The sequence below is a fragment of the Amblyraja radiata genome, chromosome 14 (genome assembly GCF_010909765.2).
Source record: "Amblyraja radiata isolate CabotCenter1 chromosome 14, sAmbRad1.1.pri, whole genome shotgun sequence".
Taxonomy (NCBI): Eukaryota; Metazoa; Chordata; class Chondrichthyes; order Rajiformes; family Rajidae; genus Amblyraja; species Amblyraja radiata.
Window position 1 is genome coordinate 17,768,574 of NC_045969.1, and position 26,542 is coordinate 17,795,115.

The 26,542-nt window shown below is 41.5% G+C and overlaps 1 protein-coding gene across 5 annotated transcripts in view; it reads left to right on the forward strand.

The window, feature by feature from the left end:
- Positions 1 to 26,538, forward strand: part of col8a1 (collagen type VIII alpha 1 chain) — a 98,127-nt gene extending 71,589 nt beyond the window's left edge. For 2 of the 5 annotated variants that reach the window (XM_033032647.1, XM_033032648.1), the window contains 3 exons: positions 6,011 to 6,112; positions 17,465 to 17,774; positions 23,889 to 26,538. In XM_033032647.1, the coding sequence (XP_032888538.1) occupies positions 17,468 to 17,774; positions 23,889 to 25,822 (2,241 nt within the window). In that variant the 5' untranslated portion in view covers positions 6,011 to 6,112; positions 17,465 to 17,467 and the 3' untranslated portion in view covers positions 25,823 to 26,538. Of the gene's footprint in view, positions 1 to 4,195; positions 4,296 to 6,010; positions 6,113 to 17,464; positions 17,775 to 23,888 lie in introns of those variants that run through there. The other 3 variants (XM_033032650.1, XM_033032646.1, XM_033032649.1) reach the window with 2 other exon arrangements.
- Positions 26,539 to 26,542: the final 4 nt, after the last annotated feature.

A 26,542-nucleotide genomic window follows, 5' to 3' on the forward strand; every position in this document is an offset into this window, starting at 1 on the left:
GGCACAATTTAAAAAAACCCAGCACCATTTGGAGATTTTAAGAATTTACCATGATTCGCACCCCCCACCACCCTCCCAGGTCTTTAAGAGAAGTAAAAGCTGACGTATATTTCAGTCAGCAACTGCTCCAAAACATGTAGCTGTTGCATCATTCACTCATTCACCAAGTGAAAGTGGTCAGCACTTTTAAAGAGATGTCTCCATGATATCCATGGATGTGATGGAGAATGTTAAAGGGTGTATTGCAGACTTTGTGGAGAGACCAGGTGGGAGGGAGAAGGGATAAAAATGCGCATCTTCCAGCAGAGTGCTTTTCCAACCATATGGATCGGGTGCAATGGTCCCCTGTGGTTAAGGAAAGCCTCAAGGATTTAGCAATTATTGTGGTCGCTGGGTCCACAGATCAAGAGATCAATTGAATAAACTCACTAATTCACGGATCCCTCTATCCTTACAAATGGCTACAGGCAATGATTTTTTTTAATTGCTTAATGAAAATGACAGTGCATACTTGTATATATTTAAAATGCTATCCTTGACGGTGCATATTTTAATTTGTGTGTAGTTTGGCATGATGCATCCATTGATGAGTTATTTCCAACAGTCATAACTCATGAAGATAGACAATAAATGCTGGAGTAACTCAGCGGGTCAGGCAGAAAAGGCTGGAGTAGATGGTGGTCACTGGGTCCACAGATCAATTTCTCGCAATCTAAAACTTTGAGTTCACTGCCGAGAATTTGAATAAACTCACTAATTTATAGATACCTCTAACCTTAGTCATAACTCGTGACATTGTAGATCCAGTTTCTGTCATAATTGATTAAAATGATCCATGCACATTGATGATGTAATCATATTCATAAAATGTAACAGGGAAAATAAACTTGCACTGGGGTAAATTGCAAAATGACGTGCCTGGTCCAATTTCCTGATGGGTATGACTTCAACAGGAAATGTGTGCAAGATTTCAAAACATGATTTATACACTCCACATCATCATGTTTAAAGTAAAACTGCTTCACATGGGTTCAATTTCTCATCAGTGAAGTCAAAGTTTAATATTACGAGAAAATATTACATAATCTAAGGTTTCGATTCATGGAATTTCAAAGTGATTTGGTCAAAGTTTACTAGATGTCGGGAGCAACCCGTAGTGTACACACATATAAACCTGTTTGCTGATTGGGGCAATGTAGGATCAGAAGGATTGTCAAAAAATCAGAACCAGTCCTTTTGCAAAGGTAGTTATGAATAACTTTAACACTTGACAAGCTATTTAAGTTGGGAACACCCCTTTGCAAACAGCTACTGATGCTTAGTCTATTGTTAATCTTAAAGTGGTGATTGATAGATTTTTCCTTGCATAAGTTACAAAAGAATTGTGGAGAATAGACCAAAATATTTAGTTGGTTCATAGAACCGTCATAATCTCAATAAATGGCAGATCATTAAATGGCTTTGGTATGTTGGCCTTCATCAGTCAGAAAATAAAGTACAGAAATTGGGACATTATGGTACAGTTGTACAAGACGTTGGTGAGGCTGCACTTGGAATATTTGTTGCATTCTTTTGCAGTGTTATTTGTGACTATTTAGACTGTTTGATTACATTGAATATTGACATGAATTATTGATTTTGAATGGCTCCAATGTAGCAATTGCAGCTAACCTATTCCTCGGCTTGCTACTTTACGTATATGCCACGTCGCATTTAAAAGTTTGCACTTTACTTTAGACTTTAGAGATATAGCGCCGAAACAGGCCCTTCGGCCATTGAGTCCGTGCCGATCAGTGATCACCCCGTATACTAACACTATCCTACACCAAGGACAATTTAAATAAAGCCGATTAAACTACAATTCTGTACATCTTTGAAGGATCAGTCTGAAGAAGGTCTCAACCCGAAACGTCGGCCATTCCTTCTTTCCAGAGGTGCTGCCTCACCCGCTGAGTTACTCCAGCATTTTGTGTCTACCTTTGATTTAAACTGGCATCTGCAGTTCTTTCTTACACTGTATGTCATGTGATGGTTTTAGGCTACAGGTTCAGCTAACACACATGTTTTTGGTACATCATGCGTACAGTTCCTATTCATTCTGATAATCAAGGAGAGTATCAGTGACTTGTTTGATGCGGGTCTGGATTGTAGGTTGACTAAACAGGAGTCACTTGATGCAGCCTGGAAGGAGCCCAGTCTGAAAATACTGAGGGCTGCTGTTCCTTTCATTGGCAGAGAGACTGGTTGGTTAGCAGGCAGAATGGGTTGTGATTCTTGCTGTAAGACGATATGCACTGGTCTGTGGTTGCTGGTGGTACAGTGGTTAAGTAACTGGAGAGTAGCACCGAGTTCAAATTATACCTCGCGGTTGTGGAATTTACATTCAAATTTAAAAAAACTAGTAATTGGTAACGATGACTATAAAACCTCTGGATTTCCTAGAAAACCTCATGTTTTACTGATCCCCGCTGGAAATTTGCCATCCTTTGCCAACCAGTCAGCTCTGTAACGCAAGTCTACCTCCAACAATGAGTTTAACTCTTCATTAGCCTAACAGGCTACTCGGTTCAAAGACAATTTAGGGTTGGGCAATTAGTTCTGGCTTAACATACCTCCATTTTTGTGTCTTTCTGGTTCAGGCTGAGCCACTGATTCCAGATCCTAAGAAGCGAATGAATAGAAAAAGTCTCTCTGTAGTATTACATCTATGACTCACCATCTTGATTAACTGGTAACATGTCATGAGGTCAGTAGATCAAGGTAAAGTCTGGGGGGGACCAGAAACGCAGTGGACAGAATAAAGAATGAATCTTCCAGACATCGATGGACAGGCTAATGTGTCTTATCGACATTATGAAGAGGGTAATCGCTCTTTAAATCAGCCTAGGCTGATGAGCTTCTTCAATATACTATGCAGTTTACGCACTCCATGAACAAGAATAATGTAATTCAAAGCAATTTCGTGGCATCTTGGGAAGTGGAGGTTGGTATCTTCTGTAGACTCTATGGGCTTCCAATGGACTCTTCAACACTGGATCTTATAGGCAGGATAGGGAGCGCTGGAGACCCGGGTTCGATCCCGACTACGGGTGCTGTCTGTACGGAATTTGTACGTTCTCCCCGTGACCGCGTGGGTTTTCTCTGAGATCTTCAGTTCTTTCACACTCCAAAGGCGTACAGGTTTGTAGGTTAACTGGCTTGATGGAGGTATAAATTGTCCCTAGTGCGTGTAGGATAGTGTTAATGTGCGGGGATCGCTGGTCGGTGAAGTGGGTCGAAAGGCCTGTTTCCGCGTTGTATCTCTAAACTAAAAATCTAAAATCTAAAAATCTAAAACCCTATAGACCCTATGGATTTGATATATCCATAAAGGCAAAGAAAAAAGTAAAGATGCTTCCAAACAGTCCACAGACTTGTAGGACAATGTCGAAGTGTAAAAAAAACATTTGTGCATGGGAAGCTCAGTTTCATGTAACAATTCTCATTTGTAATCTTCCCCAAACATTGATTTTCATGACCAGTAGCCTGTCTTATAACCTAAACTGACACCCATCACAAATACTTGTTTAGTAATTCATTTCTGATAGTGATCAACTTAAATAAAACAACGTCACAATCTTAAGACATTCAGCTGGTTAATTTTGAAAGTTTGGCAATGCTTAGTCCTAGTAAAGTAGCATTAGACAAGATAGACACAAAAAGATGGAGTAACTCAGCAGGTCAGGCAGCATCTCTGGAGAGAAGGAATGGGTCGAGACCTTTCTTCAATCTGAAGAAGGATCTCAACCCATTGAACGTCACCCATTCCTTTACTCCAGAGATGCTGCCTGATCCGCTGAGTTACTCCAGCTTTTTTGTGTCTATCTTCGGTTTAAACCAGCATCTGCCGTTCCTTCCTACAGCATTAGACAAGAGTTGTGGTTGGGTAGGTGGTCTAGATTCCTTCCACTGAGCTGTTTTGAGTTCAAAATCTCAGCCTCTGTACTCGAACAAACACACATAAACCATGCAGGGGACAGGCCTATAAAAACAAAGCTGCCGTCCGTGTCTCCCTGTTACCACATGGCTGTTTGTTTAGTTTGGCCTTTAAATACCTTGGATCAAAAAAAGAGTTTTAAAATACAAGGACTAAAACCACAGCAAAAAGGTATAAAACCAACAGATCTTACATACCGATCTGTCCACAGAGGAAGCTGCATATTATGCTTGTTCAGAAGCAGACAGTGCTGGCTTGCCTCTTTAGTATGGAATTTATGCTGGAAATATTTATTCTGGATGTACTTTCGTGCGTTAAGGTAATGATGATTGCACTGATTCTTGAAGGTGTTACTTTTAGGAGAATAATATTGTTTAACATGACAGCTGGTGAATTTTTTTAGCTGATTCTTAATGTTTTGTACCGTAAATCACAGTTGATTTTTATGCATGCATGAATAACTGGAAAGACAAATGAATCACCGAATTGTTACAACAGAGAAGCAGGTTATTTGATCCACTGGCTCTGTACAAGAGCAGATCAATTAGGCCCACTCCCTGATCCCTCAATAGTTCTGCAAATTAATAGTTTTCATATATATAGCCAGCTCTATTACGAATGGTATATTTGAATCTGCCTCTACTGCTCTCTCTGGCAGTGCAGTTCAAACCTAGCTCCTGACTGCACAAAAAATGTTTCTTCATATCCAGCACACTCTTTCCCAAATGCACCATCTCTTGAACATGCTAGTGGGAAATGTTGCTCTTTGTCTTGTCAGTCTTTACCTTTTATGATTCTCAATAGTCAAATCCTCTTGCAACCTCCTCTGCCCCAAGGAGAATATCCCCATCTTCTCCAATCTATCCACATAACTAAAGTCCCTCATCCTTGAAATCATTTTAGTAAATGGTGCGGCATGGTGGTGCAGCGGCAGAGTTGCTGCCTAACAGCACTAGAGACGCAAGTTTGATTTTGACTGCAGGCGCTGTCTGTACGGTATTTACGTTCTCCCTGTGAACGCGTGAGTTTTCCTCGGGTGCTCCGGTTTCCTCCCACATCCCAAGGACATACAGGTTTGTAGGTTAATTGGCTTCGGTAAAAATTGCAAGTTGTCCCTGGTGTACAGGATAGTGTTAGTGTACAGGCGATCGCTGGTCGACACTGACTCGGTGGGCCGAAAGGCCTGTTTCCGCACAGTATCTCTAAACTAAACTAAACCCCTTCTGCACTTTCTTTAAATCTTCACATTTAAAGTGTGGCACCTATTATTGGGCAGAAGACCCCATTGCAGTTTAACAAGTCTGTTATGAAAGTTAATTTTAACTTTGTTCTTGTGCTCTAACTCTGTTTACAAAATCAAGGATCCCAAATGCAAGGCTTCCATGTATTACAAAGGCTTGCAAAGATCCATGTATTCGAGAATTGCTCCCACAGATTGATGTATATAAAAATTGTTTGCAGTATTTATAGCAGTACATACCATACTTCATCTATACTTCAAATTTTAACCAAAATAGTTTAGGACAACATCTTTAGACACTGCAGTGTTGTTGAACTGGTACCAATCTAAAATGTTTTGCGCAGAAGAAAAACTAACAAAAATAAATTAATATGTGGAAATTCAACAGTCTTTGTCATACCAGAAAGGGTTATAATGAAAGTTTAAATCAAATCAGTGGACAGTCAACTTATTACAGTTTCTAACATATAAATTGATGAAGAAATCTCATCGATTTAACCTCCTTCATTAAAATTATCGCAAATCTTATTTTACAAATTGGCTTGATGCCGGAGTTTGATTACATTAGACTCTATGAATTTTGATATCCATACCTTCTCTCTTCTGGAGTACATCCCATTGCAGCTTTTGGTGCTGAATGTTTCTTGAAACTATGGCGCCCTCTAGTGTAAACATATATACATTTATATTTTCTTTTGGGGAATAGAAGTTCTACCTATTATTTTGAACTGTTTGCTATGATAATGCTATTGTCATTGTGTAAATCCTTCCTATGATATCCATTTATTCTGTAGGTTGGTTCTGAACTGCTGGCAATCCTTTAAGTGTGATCCACTGCTTTCACTCTTCACACGACTTGTGGTTATAACAGCCCTGTTGGGTGCAACTCTTGCCAGGTAAGAAAAATACCGTTCTCCCTGTAACCCCGTGGGTTTTCTCTGGGTGCTCTGGTTTTCTCCCGCACCAAAACGTCACATAGGTTTGTAGGTTAATTGGCATCTGTAAATTGTAAAATATCCCTAATGTGTAGGATAGTACGGGTGTGGGCTGAAGGGTTTGTTTCCTCGCTGTGTGCCTAAAGTCTAAAGGTGTCAAGGATGTATTCCATTTGAAAATGGAGACCGTGGTCAAACTTTCACCTTTGGCTGAGAATTTGGCTATTATGAGATATGAAAATGCAAAACATTTTAACTCCAGTACCAATCTATTTCCAGCCTGCTCATGTGGTTTTCACAGAGGTCTGATGATGCGGAAGAGGCAATGAGCCTACCTATAGGTGGTGGCCTGGTCATCTTGCACCCCACCGGCCTCCGCATCCAACACATCATCTTCCGACATCTACCTCCAATGTGATCCTGCCACCACACATCTTCCCATCTCCAGCCTTCTGCAGCCCACTTCCTTCACAATCCCTTAGTTCACCCATCCCTTCCCACACAAATCACCTCCTCCCCAGGTACTTTCCTCTGCAACCGCAAGAGACGTATCACCTTTCCCTATACCTCCTCCCTTGCTTCCATCCAGGGACCCTGAAAGTCCTTCTAGGTGAGACAGAAGATCATGCCTATTTCCTTTGTTCCATAGATGCTGCCTCACCCTCTGAGTTTCTCCAGCATTTTTGTCTCCCTTCGATTTTCCAGCATCTGCAGTTCCTTGTCACTTCTGGTGTTTGAGTGGGTAGCAAGATAAACATGCTCAATGCTGAAATGTCCTGTTGAAAAGCTAGAAAGTATCAAATGGTGGAAGGGAACAGTGAAGTAATGACATCATGGTTTGAGATCTATTTTTCCCTTTTAAAAACATGGTAACATCTTGCGAGCAGACTTTACCTCCCAATTTATTTTATGTTCATGATCTAGGCTGGTGTTTCTTTCATGGCTTTGATCAAATGACCAGCAAATGTGTAAGAGCCCAGGTGGACAATTTACCCAGGGTGCCAACATTGCTGCTTTCTCAACTGAGCTCAAGGCCTGACCCACCCGGCAGCCATATTCTTTTCAGCACAGGAACTGGTTAACAAAATGTTTCATTAGGGAACAACCTTAAAAAGTAAAGCTAAGTTCTCCAGTCCCTGTTTGGAAAAGGGATCCAAAATGTGAGATTAGCAGCAGCCAGCTTCTGATAACGATTTATTTTTCTTTGCACTGCCATTTTTACGTGAACTAGAAAAAGGCTCAAGACTGAGGTTGGCCTTCTCCATTTCATAATTTGTACCCCTAATGAATAGAAGTGAATAGGTTTAAAAAAACATACCAGTACTACTTGAATTTCTATTTCTTAGAAAGTAAAATTAGCAGAAATTCCAGATAGGAAAAATTCTTTACTGTCTAGAACACAGGAAATATCTGGAAAATGTAATATCTTACTCAAAAGCTTCATATTTGGGCAAATTGAACTGGAATTGGGTTGTGCTGGATAGACTTTGCAGGATAATGGTTGTTTCCATCCAAAGAGAGATGCATTTGGTGGCTGGAAAACCAGATCTCATGGATACTAAGAAGTATCTTAGTCAAAAAAGCTTTTGGTACATTGGCCTTCATCAGTCATAGTATTGACATCAGTCAGAGTATTGAGTATAGAAGTTGGGAGGTCATGTTGCAGTTGTATAAGACATTAGTGAGGCCACATTTTGAGTATTATGTTCAGTTCTGGGCACCATGTTGTAGGACAGCTGTTGTCAAGCTGGAAAGGGTACAGAGAAGATTTACAAGGAGACTTGTTGGCTTTAACTGTATTTCATTCTCAATTTTGTAATACAAAGAACTTAAAGCAGCATCTGCTTGTCTGCAGCCCAATAGCAACAAACTGTAGATGTTGGAAATCTGAAATATAACTAGAAAATGTTGTAACTACTCCATAGGGTTGGGCAGTATCTGTGGAGAGAGAAACACAGTTAATGTTTCAGCGTGATAATTGATGAAAAATGATCAATCTGAATGTTACTTACAATTGTGGATGCTTCAATAGATATGATTACAGATTGTATGAAGGCTAAATATTTATTTATCAAGTGTTAACTATTTCACTTGAGCAATGATTAGAGCCAGAGAGTATAGAAACAAACTCGTTGACATAGACGTGGCAGGCCAAAGAGCTTGTTACTATGCTGTACAAACCCTTGGCTCTAATAATTGCTCGTCTACAATAATTCCATCTTTTTTCCCTCTTCTGCATTAATTCAATTTCTTCTCACTAGGCCTGTACGCCTGTATGCTTTGCCTATTTAAGTATCTGCCTAAATGTCTCTTGAACATAATCATTGTTCCAGATATCAACCACTCTCTGTGGGTAATAGCTTTTCCCACAAATTATCTTCAAAACCCCTTTCTCTCACCTTAAACTTATGCTCTCTTGTTTTTGATAGCCGTACCAAGGGAAAAAGATTTTGACTATGTCTCTTATATATACCTCTATCAGGTTATCCCGTTGTCTTGCTATCAGGGACACATGACAATAAACTCTCTTGAATCTTGAAGATGTGGTCTTACCACAGCCCTATACAACTGCAGAAGAACCTCTTTACTCCTATACTGAAATCCTCTTGTTATGAAGGCCAACATTCCATTAGCTTTCTTCAGTGCCTGCTGTACCTGCACGCCAACTTTTAGTGACCGGTGTACAAGGACACCCAGGTCTCGCTGTACCTCCCCCTTACCTAACCTAACCCCATTGAGATAATAATCTTTCCCCTTGTTTTTGACACCAAAGTGGATAACCTCACATTTATCTATATTATACTGCATCTGCCACGCATCTGCCCACTCACTCAACCTGTCCAGGTCACCCTGCAACCTCCTAACTTCCTCTGCACATCCAGTTTTGTGTCATCTGCAAACTTGCCAGTGTTGCTCCTAATTCCCTCTTCCAAATCATTAATATATATGGTAAACAGTTGCGGCCCTTGCAGCACTCCACTCGCCACTGCCTGCCATTCTGAAAAGGACCCGTTCACTCCTACTCTTTGCTTCATGTCTGCCAACCAATTTTCTATCTAGGTCAACACCCTACCCCCAATACCATGTGCTCTAATTTTAGTTACCAGTCTCCCGTGCGGGACCTTATCAAAGGTTTTCTGAAAGTCTAGATGCACTACATCCACTGGCTCCCCTTCATCCATTTTACTTGTCACATCCTCAAAAAATTCCAGAAGATTAGTCAAGCATGATTTTCCTTTCATAAATCCATGTTGACTTGGACTAATCCTTTTACTGCTATCCAAATGCCCCATTATTACCTCTTTAATAATTGACTCCAGCATCTTTCCCACCACCGAAGTCAGGCTAACTGGTCTGTAATTCCCCGTTTTCTCTCTCGCTCCTTTCTTGAAAAGTGGGATAACATTAGCTATCCTCCAATCCACAGGAACTGATCCTGAATCTATTGAATATTGGAAAATGATCTCCAATGCATGCACTATTTCTAAAGCCACCTCCCTGAGGACCCTGGGATCCAGACCATCAGGCCCAGGGGATTTATCATCCTTCAGTCCCATTAGCCTACCCAATACTATTTCTCGCCTAATGAAAATTTCTTTCAGTTCCTCGACCCCTTTAGATCATCTGTCCTCCCGTACTTTTGGGAGATTGTTTGTGTCTTCCTTAGTGAAGACAGATCCAAAGTACCTATTCAACTCTTCTGCCATTTCCTTGTTCCCCATAATAATTTCACCCGTGTCTGCCTTCAAGGGACCCACATTTGACTTTGCTACTCTTTTTCCCTTAACATATCTAAAGAAGGTTTTACTGTCCTTCTTTACATTCCTGGCCAGCTTCCCCTCGTACTTTATCTTTTCAGCCCGTATTGCCCATTTTGTTTCCTTCTGTTGTCCTATGAAAGTTTTCCAATCCTCTGGCTTCCGGCTACTCTTTGCTGTGTTATACATCTTTTCTTTTGGTTTTATTCAATCCATAACTTCTCTTGTCAGCCACGGTTGCCTCCTACTTCCCTTAGAATCTTTCTTCCTTTTTGGAATGAAATGATCCTGCGTCTTCCGGATTATGCCCAGAAATTCCTGCCATTGCTGTTCCTCCGTCATTCCTGCTAGTATCCCTTTCCAGTCTACCTTGGCCAGCTCCTCACTCATGCCTTCATAGTATCCTTTGTTCAACTGCATCACTGACACTTCCGATTTAACCTTCTCTTTCTCAAATTGCAGGTTAAAACTAATCATATTATGATCACTGCCTCCAAGCGGTTCCTTTACCTCGAGTTCTCTTATCAAATCTGGTTCATTGGACAACACTAAATCCAGAATTGCCTTTTCTCTGGTCAGCTCCATAACAAGCTGCTCCAAGAATCCATCTCGGAGGCACTCTACAAACTCTCCTTCTTGGGGTCCTGAACCAACCTGATTTTCCCAGTCTACCTGCATATTGAAATCCCCCATCACTACAGTGGCATTACCTTTGTTGCATGCCAGTTTTAACTCCTGCTGCAACTTACTCCCTATATCCGGGCTACTATTTGGGGGTCTTTGTAGTGGAGGGACAAGTAATGTTTTTTGCAATTCACCCCATAAATGAAAACTGAAATGTACTCTGTCAACTATTTGTAATGCAGTCATGAGCACCTCATACCATGTTCGTTTAAAGATAAGCAATTGATGCAAAGGAAAATTTCATGTGACAAAAGCACATGGAAAATGTTGAATGACAATAAATTCCTCATCAGATACTTAGAATAAGTTTATAGGCCTGGATTTTGTATTGAGAGCAGTGAAATCTGGAAATTTTAAGTTGCTTGACCGAGATGTCATGTTTTCCACAGCTCGAGCAATAATGACAGCTCTATGACGATAACAGTAGCTCTATGAAATTGAAATCACTGTGAATCGGTGCATGGGCATGATGATGTGGAATGTGTCCTCTAATTAGCACAAACTACACGAGAAAAGGTTGGGATATTTTTCCTAAGTGATGGTTGGAGAGATTCACGAGGGGGTGGGTATGGGGGGGAATGTGGACAGATTGTTTGTAGAGTATATGGGGTTGCTTGTGGACCGTTTAGGAATTACTCCTGTTCCTCCAAGCCCCCAAGCAGCGATATAAAGACCTCATTGATGCAGCTCTTGTTTCCTTATATTCAACAGGTATCCCAAGGTGTGAAAAATTCAGCTGATAAGTCAAAAATATACCGCCGAAACATAACGTGGTAGAATAACGCAGCGGGTCAGGCAGCATTACTGGAGAACATGGATAGGTGATGTTTTAGGGCAGATCGATCCAAAACGTCACCGATGCATGTTCTCCAGGGATGCCGTCTGCCCTGCTGAGTTACTCCAGCACTTTGTGTCATTTTGTGTAAATCAGCATCTTCAGTTCCTTGTTTGTACCTCTCTATGGCATTTCAATAATAATTCCACTGCCAAGAGCAGATTGATAGTCCCACCTCTGCTGAAGGTAGTCTTAAGGATCTCCGTTCATGTGTCAGATTTTTTCGCTTCTTACACGGACTACCCATTTTAGAATTGGACCTGGTTCTTAATAACTATTCTTCATTCCAATTACATTATCTCTCTGTTGCTTTTTCCATAAACATATGCCATAGATTAGCTGTAGAGGGCAGTTTGCTGGTTCAGATACTATTGACTACTGTCAGTTCAGTCCCATTCCAATGTTACTGATCATTATATTTTTATTCTATTAATATATGAATTCCTCCAAGAAACGTAACTCTTGCATCATTGTTCCTCGATCAATTTGTTCTGACCCGATGACCTTGAATTCTTCAATTTGGTGTGGAAAGGGAGAAAATGATAATTTAAAAAAAAGAGTACAACACTCACAAAGGGATCATTGACAAAAATCTTTTTCTGGATTGCTTTGACTATGTTTAATGAAATCTTCCTGTGTGAATCAAAGCAGTGGAATTGGGAAACAGCTTTTTCTTGGCAAACAGCAGCTGTGATTCGCAATCTGGCCTTCATCACTGCAAATTCCATCTCCAAGAACAGTTTCTAATTAAGATTAAGATAGACCTGCATTTTCTATTCTGCTTGCTTCGATTTTTACAGAGTTCTTCTGTGCAGACTTGTAAATGGAAGAACTGTTCAAGAGAGAAGAAATTGTACTGAAAGGGAAGGTGTTACCATTCAAATCCCCATTTTGTCCATCATTAATTCAGTCTGACTAGCAGTTTAAAATTCGGCACGGACATCAATACAGTGGTGGCAACTTTGTGAAGGTTAGCCAAAAAGTGAACTGAAATGGGAAAAAAGGGCTTAACAGGAAAATTGAACACTTTACAGAGCATACACTGTTCTACTTCATATTTAGTATTTCATAAAGATTGTCAGAAACTGGTGAAATGGTTGGAAATCATGCAAGTTTGCAGATATGCTAAGATCTGGTCTAATTGGGCAGGTTGGGATTTCACCTCTAATATATATTGCACCATGGAATCCCTCATTCTGGACTTCCACGAGGTCTGAGTGCGCACTTAGTCAGAACCTGGGGATTTATCCTCAATGTGTTTTAAGAAACCCAACACCTCTTCTTTGGTAATGTGTATGCGGTCCAATTCATCACAACTTTTTTCCCTAAATCTCTTAGCTTCTATAATCTTCCCCAAATAGAAACGGATGAGAAATATTCATTTAAAATCTCACCCATCTTGTGGCTCCTCACGTAGATGATCACGCTGATCATTAGGAGAACCTACTTTCTCCCTTAATTTACCTTGGGATTTTCCTGTATCTTGCTGGCGAGTTCTATCTCAGCTCTTCATCTCGTCAACCATATTTCGCCATTGCACTGTAGATGCACGGATGTAGTGCAACATGACACTGAATACAATTCATGTCCTTCACATATAGAGTAAGCTTGGACGATCTGACTTAATGGCTAAAGTACAATGTTATTTAATAAATATTTGCAGTATCTTCTGTAACAGCGGGTTGAAACTAACCTTAGGTTTTCACTATTTAAATAGTTGAGAGAGAAGGATTTTGATTCAAGTAATAGATATTGTTGTAATGATGCATTATGCCATATAGTCATAGGGCAATATTTGTGGTATTTCCACAAGACCCCAACCATTGAGGTATCAAGAGATTATTGTACCAGGCAAGGGACAAAACAGTTCTTCAAAGAGAGAATGATCTGTCAATGGCTCCAGAGCGCCATTAGGAAGTAGCCTGTTTGTGTAACAATATCTAATAAGCGTTTCTGTTCAAAAATAATCTTTGTGGTATAATCCTAAAACATGGTTAACATGAAATTTAAAACCATTACAAAAATTATCGTGGAGCCCCCTCTCAGAACAAAAACGAGAACTTCAGGCTCTGAGCAGCAGTGTACCCGCTTGCCAGTTTAACGTGATTGATTATTTGGAAATTCCTCAGCCAAATGATTTGCAGAGTTTGCTTGACTTTTCACTTTGTGGTTGAATTACACCAAGTTGTTAACAATAGCTTGATCCAGTTGCAGACACGCTTGTTTTAAAGAAAAGAGGAGGGTGCTGGTCAGACAATTTGTGGGCAGTTTAGTTTGTGTTGAATATCTTTTGGATACAAGCACATCGGAAAAGTATTACAGCGGTAGATTGGGTGTGAGTAATAATAAGTCGTGGAACTAGAATCGCCAAGAGAAAATCAATTTTGACTAGAGGAAAACCATGAAGCATGAATCAGAAGTTGCTGTCTGCTCAAGTCTTAGGCTGATGCCAAGGAAATGCATTCTAGATGAAAGTTTAGAATGAAAATTTAAATGATAAATTACAGGAAAACTTCAACAATGCGTTCCCCTTTAACATGGTTACATGGCAGTGATTGTGCATCAGTAACACTGGTAATTTGGGTGTGGCCACAATGGCCAACTGTCCTCAGTATAAGGCAACATCTCTGGGTCTATGTTGCAGAATATTCTGAGTGACACTGGCCTAACATTATCAATCATTTATCAGTACAGTAAAACATTACTTTTAATGGAAACATCCTATTTACAGAATCTATGGTCTCTAATGCCATACTTGAGATGTGGTCTTACCGATACTCCAAGTAACTGAAGCATAACCTCCATACTTTTGAACTATTCTGTCCCAAATTATGCAATTTAATTTATTTTTGGTAGGTCAGTTCATGACCTATGCCTATAACAGTAAAGTCTAGTTTATTGTCATATGCACAAGTCCGGTGAGGAACTGGTATAATACAACAACATCACAGACACACGGACTCAGACAACACACAAAAACTAATTATACATAAATTACATATCCTCCAAAGGAAAGAAAATTGTGAGAAAAGGGCATTCGTGCAAAACACAATCAGATAAAGTCTTGTGTAGTGCAAGTGTTGCTCTGTAGCGTTCTGTCGTTGGGGCAAGTTTAGTTTTGTGCAGGTTAGTTCAAGACCTGATAGTTGTAGGAAAGTATCTGTTCCTGACCCTGGTGGTATGTGACTTCAGTACCTCCTGCCTAATGGTAGCAGTGAGTAGAGGGCATGGCCCAAATGGTGGGGGTCTCTGATGATAGATACCACCTTCTTGATGCAATGCATCATGTAGATGTTTTCAATAGAGGAGGGAGCTGTTCCTGTGATGGAGCAGTGTTTTCTGTTAGAGGAAAAAGATGGACTGGAGATTGTCATGTCGATGAGTCATGATGATGATATGCAAATATCTTGACCTTTGTATCGGCTGACTTGGACGTCAGAGAGCATGTGCACTTTGGAAGCCAAGGCAGGAGGCCATGGCTGGGTGAGATATTTTATTCCAAATTTTGCTACACTGGCAGATCCGCTGAGAAAATTGACCAGGAGAGACGTACCGATCCAGTTTGGTAGTGAACAGAGACAGGCATCCAGATTACTGAAACAGAGTCTAATGAGCGCAGACACCCTTGGATATTATGATCCAGCTGCACCAACAAAAGTCATAGCAGATGCTAGTCCGGTCGGCTTGGGAGCAGTGTTGGTACAGACACATGCAGATGAACCCAGAATCATAGCATATGCTAGTTGTTCGTTAACCAGCGTGGAGAGAAGGTATTCTCAAACAGAGAATGAAGCACTGGGACTAGTGTGGGCCTGTGAAAGGTTCCATGCGTACTTGTACGGCATTGAATTTGAACTTGTTACAGATCACAAGCCGCTGGAAGTGATCTATTTGACAAGGTCTAAGCCATGTGCCAGAATAGAACATTGGGTGCGGTGACTACAATAGTACAAGTACAAAGTAGTCCACATTGCTGGGAAAGCAAACATCGCGGACCCGCTGTCGAGACTGTTGAAGGATGAACAGCTGGGAGCAACATCTACGCTAGAGAGGGAAGCAGTGAACTTTGTGCGATTCGTCGCAATTCAGTCAATGCCAGGAGCCGTGACAACGAAGGAAATTGAAACGGAATCAGAACATGATCCTGAACTCAGATATCAGAGAGCATATTCACAGTGGGCAATGGGATCAATGCCTTTACAAAGCATATGTTCCCATAAAAGATGTAATTGGTCAGTGTGTGCTGAGAGATAGCAGATTGGTGATCCCGCAGGCACTACGACCAAGGATCGTGTCATTAGCTCATGAAGGACATTTAGGCATCGTCAGTACTAAACAGAATTTGCGGAGCATAGTGTGGTAGCCAGGTTGTGGGAAAGATGCCGGAAAATTTGTCAAGACCTGTCATGGATGCCAAATCACAAGCAGGAGCAACCCACCAGAACCAATTAGAAGTACAAAGTTGCCAACAGAACCATGGGTTGACGTAGCTGTTGACTTTCTTGGACCACTCCCAACAGGTGAATCAATTATGGTAATGGTAGGCTACTATAGTAGGTACTACGAGTATGCAATGATGAAGTTAACTACAGCAGAAAAGACTGTACAGGCATTAGCAGAGATCTTCGCCAGACACAGGTTGCCTGTTACATTGTACTCCGACAATGGGCCACAGTTTGTTTGAGACGTTTGCTGAATAACATGAGAATCACAGGCATCCATCATCACAAGGTGACTCCGAAATGGCCACAAGCTAACGGAGAAGTAGAGAGACAAAACCAGTCCATAGAGAAGAGGATATGAATCGCCCATGCCAAAGGGAAAAACTTGAAGAAGGAATTGTTAGCATACGTAGCTGTATATCGGGCGATCATTCACTCAACGACAGGGAAAAGCCCAGCAGAAGCCTTGTTTGGAAGGAAAATTCGGACTAAAATACCAGAAGTGCGAGAGATCATGGAAGACCAGGAGATGAGAGATTGTGATGCCGAAAAGAAAGGTGCGGCAAAATGGTATGTCGACTTGAAACGAGGAGCCAGGCACTCTGAAATAATGTCTGGTGATGATATGCTTGTGAGGCGAGATGATGGCGGTAAGATAGACTCTCCTTACCATCACCAGCCATACAATGTTGTATCGAGGAGCAGCAGCATGGTGACAGTCATGTCTCCAGAAGATGTTATCTACAAGAGAAATGTATCAAGCGTCAATCATTACATGTCCAGGGACACACAAAAGGAGGTGGCCCAAAATCCACCAAGGGCTGCTGATTCAGAGGGGCTAGACGACATTTCCGAGGTGGTGACCAGAGTTCCAGAGGCAGCACGCTGCAACGCAAATGGTGAGCAGAGAAGGTGTCTGGGTGACAACACTTTGGCAGATTCAACAGACTCTGATGCTTCTGTGCCAGCTGGTAGGCCAAACCGTGAAAGGAGAATTCCCAATCAATACGACGATTTTGTGTTATAGATTATGATACTGTTTATTATGATACTGTTTATTATGAGCAAGGAGTTTATTAAGGTTACAAGAGTGTAAAAAGTTGCATTTGTTTTGTAGTTGTAATGCATCTGTTTCGTGATTTATTGGAACACAAATGAAAACACAAATATGTTTTGTAAGAATTTAATAGGAAAGTATATTAGAAAGAACACATATTAATTTAAAGTTTAATTCTGGTAAAGGAGGGATGTCATGACGATGAGTCATGTTGATGATATGCAAATATCTTGACCTTTGTATCAGCTGACTTGGAGGTCAAATCGCATGTGCACTGTGTAAGCCAAGGCAGGAGGCGATGGCTGGGTGAGATAATAAACATGGAGACCAAGGAATGTAACCTGCAAATATTGTGTCAGTATTATTATTATTCCACATCTGAGGCGAAGATGTGACAGAGATAGGGGAGATAAGTTCTCACTATGTAATTTTGAGTTTCCGTCATATCCGTATCCACCATGACAAAGATGAAGAGAGATACAACAACCGTTTAAAAAAAAAAAAGTAAAACGCATTTTCTGATATGCTTTGTTTCAGATCATGGCTGTGCCTTTCCTCTCCATCCAGTTTCTGACAATGACTATCCATTTGTTCGTTGCTGGAACCGTTCATGGGGGTGCTTACTATCCAATGAAGCAGGGTCCACAGCAGATGCCACAAATGCAGCTCCAAGTCCCACACATGGTACGAGTTGGCAAAGAAGGACCTCATATGCAACACAGGGGCAAGGAGGTGCCACACTTTCCAGTTTATGGAAAGGACCATCCATATAGCTCTCACTATGGGAAAAACATTCCACAAATGCATGTATTTGGGAAAAATGTGATGCCTCAAAAGGAACCAAAAGGTAAGATCTGTAATAAATTGAGGATTAAAGTTATATTATGATTATTTCTTTTGTGTGTGACAGGCAGTAAGAAATTCCGGATTCAGTCACTGATTTACTGTAAAGACAGAAGGTAATGTTTCTGCAACACTGTCACAATATATGTATTTCATAATTTCCGATGTGGAAGAGGCCAATTTTAAGCTTGGACACGTTATATTGGACACGTCCCTTTTCTGCAGGCCACACATTTATAAAAACTCTTCTAAAATAATTAATTACAGTGAGTCATACTTTCACAAATACATTCTTCTAGTTCTATTCTTTGACTTTTATTCTTCCATTTCTGTAAATAGTTTGCTTTATTACTCATTAGTCGTGATAATCTATTTTACATTCCTTTTGTATTTTCTATAGTTACATTTTAACCTTTGATGTAATACAAAGCCAAATTTTATCATCACACTTTTTGATGTTATTAATTTCTATCTCCATTAACTGTCCCAAGTTCCCCAGTCTTCATGTCTTTCTCTACAGTAAAAACAGGAGAAATATTAATTGAAGACCTTGCTCATCTCTTATGGCTCATCACATTAATGACTACTTGGGCCCTATTTTTTCTCTTTCTAGTTAGCCTCAATGTAATTATAAACATCTTTGAATTCTTCTTAACCTTATCTGCCAAAGTTATTTCTTCCCCCATTTTTACCTTACTAATGTTCTTCTTATGTATGCTCCCCAGTCTCCTAAACTCCCCCAGATACGTATTTGATCCCAGTTGCATATACCTAGTCTATCCCACCTCCTTTTTCCTGACAAGGAACTTAATTTCTCGACATCCAGTCTATTCCCACCTTCCTTACCCTTCACTTTAACAAGAACATGCAAGCTTTGAACTCTCACCATCACACTCTTAAAAACATCTCAATTTCTGGAGGTAGACAAAAATGCTGGAGAAACTTAGTGGGTGAGGCAGCATCTATGGAGTGAAGGAATGGGTGACGTTTCGGGTCGAGACCTTTCTTTCTGGAAGTCTCTTTGCCCCCAAACAACCTGATTTAATAAACCTTTGCAAATTTCTGCAAGTTGCAAATACCATCAAAGTTGGGCTTGCCCTGATTCAGAACTTTAACTTGTGGACCAGCCCTTTCTTTATCCATAACTATAGAGCTATATTGTAGACATAAAGTTTAGACCTAAATGAATGGAAATCATTCTTGGCTGGGTTACATTTTAACAGATGGGATCTTGCTGATGGTATTAATCAGTACTACCAGTGTTCAACAGTTAAAACCACAAAGTCTTGAACATCTGCGTAAGTTCTTTTAAATGGGGAAATCAGTGGCAGCTGACAGATTCAGGAGGCTACTTCTGTTTGCACTGCTGCTGCGCATGTGGACTTCAGCACAAGAGGTCAGTGTGGCTGAGATTCCTCAAGATTATGTTGTGAAAAGCAGATCTCGCATCTCCTGCATATCTCCTTTTGGACCTTGATTTCATGGGGATTGTAGGAAAGGATATTTTTTCATTAATAGTTTGTGTGGTACTTAAATCAGTTATCTTACTATTAAATTTATATAATGTTACTTAAATGTTAGTAATTTTTAAACATTCTTAACCTTTACTAATCCTTTATCTCCATTTTATTGTTACCCTTTTCCTTGAGCACGCTAGTAAAAATAAAATTAAATCCATCTATACATAACTAAAACTCTCATCTTGTTATCTTCCGGTTTGCATTGTTTTCACATTTGCGCACAAACAGTACGCGATAGTACCACGATTTCTTTTTTGCCACCTTACTCAACGTTGTCCTGTGCTGCAAATGCATCAAATTTTGTTCCGATCGGTGGTATATATTAAAAGTTATTAGGGTTTAAAAATCTTAAAAACCATGCATTTGAGGATTGGTCTCCTTTCCTGTCAGTCACGGCTGGGACGGCAACACCCCTTCCTGCACCATCGCCGCACTGATTGGCCGCCTCCGCTGTCAGACATCGGCCGCGGCCCGCCTTCCTGCCTGCGCCCACCTTGCTACCGGCGCGGTCCGCCTCCCTGCCGTAGCGGCCTTCATGCCAGGGATCCCGAGGCCTGACTATGAGGGCGCCAACGGGCCACGCACGAAGGGAGAGGAGCGGCACCCTCGGGAGATGAGGAGGGAGAGTGGGGGGATTGAGGGAGAGGAAGGGATAGGGAGGGAGAGGGAGGGGAAAGTGGGGGAGGCGACGCGGGATACTGGGGAGGAGGTGGGAGGGAGAGTGGGAGAGGGTGGGGAATAGAGAGAGAGGAAGGGAGTGGGGGATGGAGGGATAGGAGGGAGGTAGGGAGGGGAGAGGGGTTATGGAGGGAGGGAGTGACGTAGGGCAGGGAAAGGAGAAGGAGGGGGAGGGATTGGGGAGGGGAGGAGGAGAGAGGAAAGTGGGAGGGTGAAGAGGAAGGGGAGAGAGTGCTGGGGATGAGGGGAATTGAGCCGCACCTGCGCAGTTGGGGGCAATGGGTGAGTGGTGGAATATTGCGTTGGGGAAACGGGTTGCGTTGGGGGACCAGGCCTCCCTTGTGATAGGGACCCACTGGGCCCCACTTAGTCTAGTTCTTAAACTAAAAAAAAATAAAATTTTAAATAGTAAAATATGTGTGGCATGGGAACATGTAATGGGAAAATCATTCATAAAGAACAAAACAGGCAGTGGATCAAGTAATTTCTCAAAAAAAAGAGGTAAAATATGCAGCAGTGATTTTGAATGTGATTAAAACCATGAAGTTGCTCGTGGAAATGTCAATAATATCTGTAGTAGCTCATCAATTAAAAGCATGGAAGCACTTTGGTTTTTAATTCATGAGTCAAAGATATATTCGCGCCTAATGAACAAGTGCTCCAAAGAATGTTAAATACATCTTTGATGTAGTCATCAATGTGTCTTTTAAATGCTTGAATAGATCACTATCTTCATGAAAGTAAATATAGCCTACATTGAGGTTGTAATGTGCTAGTATAATTTATAATGACCCTGCCCTTCTTTGTCAAAATTTGCAGCATGATTTTGATCGGTTGGGCAGGTGGCCTGAGGAATGGTGCATGGAACGAACTGCCAGAGGAGGTAGTCGAGGCAGATACTATCACAATGTTTAAGAAACAATTAGACTGGTACATGGATTTGATAGGTTTAGAGGGATATGGGCTAAATACTGGCAGGTGGGACTATTGTAGATGGTACATGTTGGTCACTGCGGGCAAGTTGAGCAGAAGGGCCTGTTTCCATGCTATATGAGTCTATCTGCAGTTGAAATGATTCAGCATTCATACTGGATCATTAAAATTCACACCATCACTAAATAAATAAGAAGTGAAGTCAATAATTTGAAATGGTCCAGAAACAATTGCTAATATATTTTGAACCACCGGGTGGCGCTTCGATGGCAGCCTCGCCTACAGTCTGTCTGTCCTTTGTCTTTTTTTTTGTTATTAGTAGTGTGTTTAAAAAGTTTGTGTTAATGTTCTCCGGTTTGTTTTATGTGGGAGTTGGGCAGGGGGGGATTGGGGAAACTTTTTTTCAATCTTTTACCTTGTTGGAGATGCGATTGTTTTCCGGGTTGTATCTCCAGTCGCTCTGCGGCCTAACATTGTGGAGCTGGCGGCCTTGCTCGGGACTTACTTTGAGCCCCACCGCAGGGCATGAACTTACCATTGGAGCCGATCCCTTGCCTGGGATCGATGCTCTAACTGTAGCCTGCAGATTATAACATCAAGGGCTCGCATTCTCGGGAGAGACCGACGTCGGGAAGTCAAAAACTGCATGACGTTCGACAAGCCCCGACCCGAGGTAGATCGCCCGGCGTGGGGGAGCTGAGATTCCCCCCCCGATGCAGGAGCTTGATCGCCCCAAGAAGGAGGCACGTCACCAGCTACGGGTGTAAGATCATCCTGTCAACGGAAGGTTCGAGGCCCCCGATCGCTGGAGGACAAAGAAGGAAAGAGATTTAACTTTTTTCGGCTTCCATCAGAGTGAGGAATGTGGAGGAGTCACTGTGGTGGATGTTTATGTTATAATATATTTTTTGTGTTCTGTTGCTTTTGATTAGCATGACTATGGCAAATTAAATTCCTTGTATGTTGCAAAACATACTTGGCTAATAAATTATGACTATTAATTTTTTGAGGTGCATTTTCAATTGCAATAAGCAAACTAACCGTTGATTGACTTTCTAGACCCATTGACCCAGGATGCAAAAATTCCATCAATGGATGACTAAATCTTTTCTTTCTCCATAATATTTAGAGGAAGAAAAGAAAAAGATTTACGAAATAATTGTTTTCCTACTTTCAACCATTTTAATATTGCACAATAGCAGACCATGAATACAAGGTGAAACTTGAAAATCATCAGTAATAGCAATGTCTGGGAATGTATGATTTGAGATTGTAGTTTGTATGTTAGGAAATAGTTCTTAGGGCAACAGATTTGTAACACCTACATTGCTTGCTATCAAATTAGTCATTCTGGGTCTAGTATCATTCATAGTATTTGCCTTCCAGCTAATGCTAACAGTTAATTAAAGATTAAAGATTAAGCAAGGGTTGCAACGTTTTTAGAACTGAAAATTGATAAGTTGTGACCAGCAGTTAGCCAAAACCACATTCAATGAAACAAGTGTTTGTGCTATGCATTGTTGGCTGCAAAATACCTTCAGCAAATAATTAAAGCTGGGAACAACCACTTATTTTGAAAGCTCGTCAAGAAGCAAATTCTTGAGAACAATAGAAAGGCTAAAAGGGTAAAAGACCAAAATTATTTAAAAAAAATTCCACAGCAAGATACGAGTTATGAAAGTTCCATTCTACAACAAATTGGCTAGTCTCAGCAGGGATAAGATTAAAAGGCATTAAATTTAACCTCAGCCAGAAGAAGCAGACAGGATCCTGGTCATCATTCAACTACCAAGAAAGGGCACCAAGTGAGTGTAGGATTTGAACTGCTTAACGATGAGCTGTTGTACAGTATCTTGTTAATCTTTTACAACAGATAGTTATTTAGGCCTCCTTTCGTATTCCCAGAACAGCCTAATAATTCACGTAATCAACAACCTGCATTTGTAGGTAATGAATAAACGAGGTAGCTTATTTGAACCGATGTCTCACAAGTGACAGATATGATGTCATCAAGTAATATCGAAGTAGCATTGGTTGACAGGACACTGGGAAGTTTCCAAACAGTTCACTGAGCAGTGCAGAGGGGTATTTAAATCTTTATATCTGTACTACAAAATTAAATCATTTGAATTCTGAGTTCAGAAGAATTTGACATCATAATCCATCAAAAAAGGCAGACATACCCACAGTTGAAAAAGAGTGATTTGAAAGATAAAAGCACAGGAAAAGTCAGCATGTATTATGCGCAAGAACATGGTTTCCCATCACAATCAGTTACACTGGACTATATTAAAAATGTACTTCAGCACTAAACTGTGAAGCAGATTGAAATTTATAGAAAATAAAGTGTAAAACAGGTGTGTGGTTACATTACAACATTTGTTCCACACTACATTTCCAATGTGATAGACTACACTGTAATGACATACATTATATGTGCAAGTCTCTGTCTCTGTGCCTGCCTCTCTGTCTGCCTCTCTGCCTGCCTCTCTGCCTGCCTCTCTGCCTGCCTCTCTGTCTGCCTCTCTGTCTGCCTCTCTGCCTGCCTCTCTGCCTGCCTCTCTGCCTGCCTCTCTGTCTGCCTCTCTGTCTGCCTCTCTGTCTGCCTCTCTGCCTGCCTCTCTGCCTGCCTTCTTTCCACTATTTCACACATTGCCATTTCTATTCAATTGTTTGCCTCTACCATGTTTTGCCCTCATGGGACCAGGACAGAATGGTTGCTACCCCACATGGTTTCCAACACCATTTCAAAGTCAATCCTCTTATTGTAGTTATACGCTACCAATGCAAATTGCTGTTTTTTAATTTTAAATAATGCAATTTAAATTAATGATTTCCGATTGTAATTTTACAATGTCTTGCCTGAACATAAACGCGAGCAAGAAAGTCAATATTTCAATTCAAATCTATGAACAACATGGTTGAAGTCAATTACATTTAAATGATGTACATTTTGATTATCTACATTAATCATTTTTCTTCTGTAGAACTGATACCAACATATCCGAGTGCAATGAAAGGTGAGAAAGGTCCAGACGGAGAGCCTGGCACAAGAGGGCCAATGGGGCCACCTGGGCCTCCAGGAATACCAGGTCGGGGTATTCAAGGACCAGCAGGAACACCAGGTCATCCAGGCCAACCAGGTCTTCCGAGTGTTGGGAAGCCTGGGATGCCAGGAATAGCAGGTAAACCAGGAAGAATGGGGTTGCCAGGCCACAAGGGTGTCATGGGACCAAAGGGAGATCATGGGTCCATGGGAACACCAGGACCACAAGGGGCACGAGGTCCTTCAGGTCTTCCTGGATTAGGAAAGCCAGGTAGATCAGGATTACCGGGAAAACAAGGAACACGAGGAGAGCCTGGACAGAGAGGAATGCCAGGAATGCCAGGACCAATAGGATCCAAGGGGCAACAAGGAATTGGTGTGCCTGGTTTACCAGGATTGAAGGGCCCACCAGGATTATCTGGGCAGCCAGGACCCGCCGGACTGCCTGGTATTTCAAAGTCGGGTTTAAATGGTCTCCCAGGGGCTCCAGGAGGACCCGGAAAAACAGGATTCCCAGGTGAGCCAGGACCTCAAGGTTTTCCAGGACAACAGGGCATTCAAGGACCACCTGGAAAGCCAGGTGTGGGGAAGCCAGGTTTAGATGGAATTCCTGGTCAACATGGATTCCCTGGCGGTAAAGGTGATAAAGGGCTCCCGGGCATACCAGGGCCTCCGGGAATGCCAGGAGTAGCAAAACCAGGGTTTCCTGGGCTAAAGGGTGAACGTGGTCACAGTGGACCTCCAGGAACACAGGGACCAAAAGGGGAACCTGGACCTGTTGGTGCCCCTGGAATTCCTGGTCCACCAGGTGAAATGGGATTACCTGGACTTCCAGGACAAATTGGACCACAAGGTGGTTTGGGTTTCCCAGGACTGAAGGGAGAACATGGGCCACCTGGCCCTCAAGGTCCTCAAGGCCTGAAAGGGGAAATTGGTCTCCAGGGAATGCCAGGTGCATCAGGATATCCTGGTGAAGATGGACAACCAGGGCAAAGGGGTATGCCTGGACCAATTGGACCAAAAGGAGGGCAAGGACATGTTGGTCCAACTGGTTTACCTGGATTGCTAGGAGCACCAGGATTAAAAGGAGAACCTGGGTTTCATGGGGAGAAAGGTAACCAAGGTCCTGCTGGAATACCTGGGATTGCTGGTGCAGGAGGTCCAATAGGTCCTCCAGGTCCATCGGGACCAAAAGGAGATAGAGGAATACCAGGACCTCCTGGGTTACCTGGAATAGGAAAACCCGGAGTTCCAGGACTTGTAGGACCAACAGGAAAGCCTGGCCCAGAAGGTCATTATGGAATAACAGGGCCAACTGGCATGCCCGGACCACCTGGCCCTCCAGGCCCACCATCTGTTCAACCAGAAATTCAACAGTTTCAACTTCCAGAGATGGGTCCAGGAATCGACGGTGTAATGACACCACAAGGATACATTGGTCAACAGAGTAAAAAAGGGAAACCCATGGGACTTAAGCTAGAGATGCCTGCGTTCACAGCCAAACTTACAATACCTTTTCCACCAGTGGGATCTCCTGTCAAGTTTGATAAAATCCTGTACAACGGCAGACAAAGTTACAATCCACAAACTGGTGTTTTTACGTGTGAAATACCAGGAATTTATTACTTTTCATATCACATTCATTGTAAAGGTGCTAACGTATGGGTGGCATTATATAAAAATAATGAGCCACAAATGTATACTTACGACGAATACAAGAAAGGGATTCTCGATCAGGCTTCTGGAAGCTCAGTTCTCGAACTAATGCATGGAGACAGAGTCTGGATCCAACTCCCATCTGAACAAGCAGCAGGACTTTATTCCGGCCCATATGTGCATTCCTCTTTCGCTGGATTTTTACTGTATCCAATGTAAAAACAAAATGTACACGTGTAAAGCTTTTAAAATACAACTTTTCTTATTCAATGGAAGTTACACTTTTATCACAAAAGGCCTCGCCTGAAATTTGCTGAATGATTAACTGTCTTTCTTTCTTTACTGGAAGGCTACTGTTAGTTATATCCAAAGAAAGAGTAGACTGCATCTGCTTTACACGTTATAATTGCACATTAAGGGCCTGAAGACACAATTTGAGAGCCAGCGGTCATCTCCAGAAAAGTTTCCTTGTTCCTTAAGTTCATAAATCTTGCGTGTAAGATTCCAAGAACATCCGCGCGGGTCTTAATGGACTATATTCCAAAGGAGTGTTACTTTGTACAATTGAAACTAATCTTCCAATCAATGTCAAAATTGTAAAGAAACAGATAGAATGCACGTAGTAAGCTCTGAATGCTACATAATCCATTTGTCCAAAATCGAAAATCGAAATAAGTTTTCAGATTAATGTAAGGAGTGTGCTTAGCATTTGTTATATATTATAACTAAACCAAGTGTACTTGATAGTGTTACTGGGTGCAACATGGAAAATGTTCAATGTCCCAGAAACAAATCATGCCTCTTTATAAGAGCAAATTCACAAATAAAACAATTGCTTAAGAAAACATGCTTGAACAATGTAGCCCTGTCTGTCTGTGAGAGAGGGGAAAAGGGATCAAAAGATTTCTAATCAATAAAATATGATCAATTATGAACAAA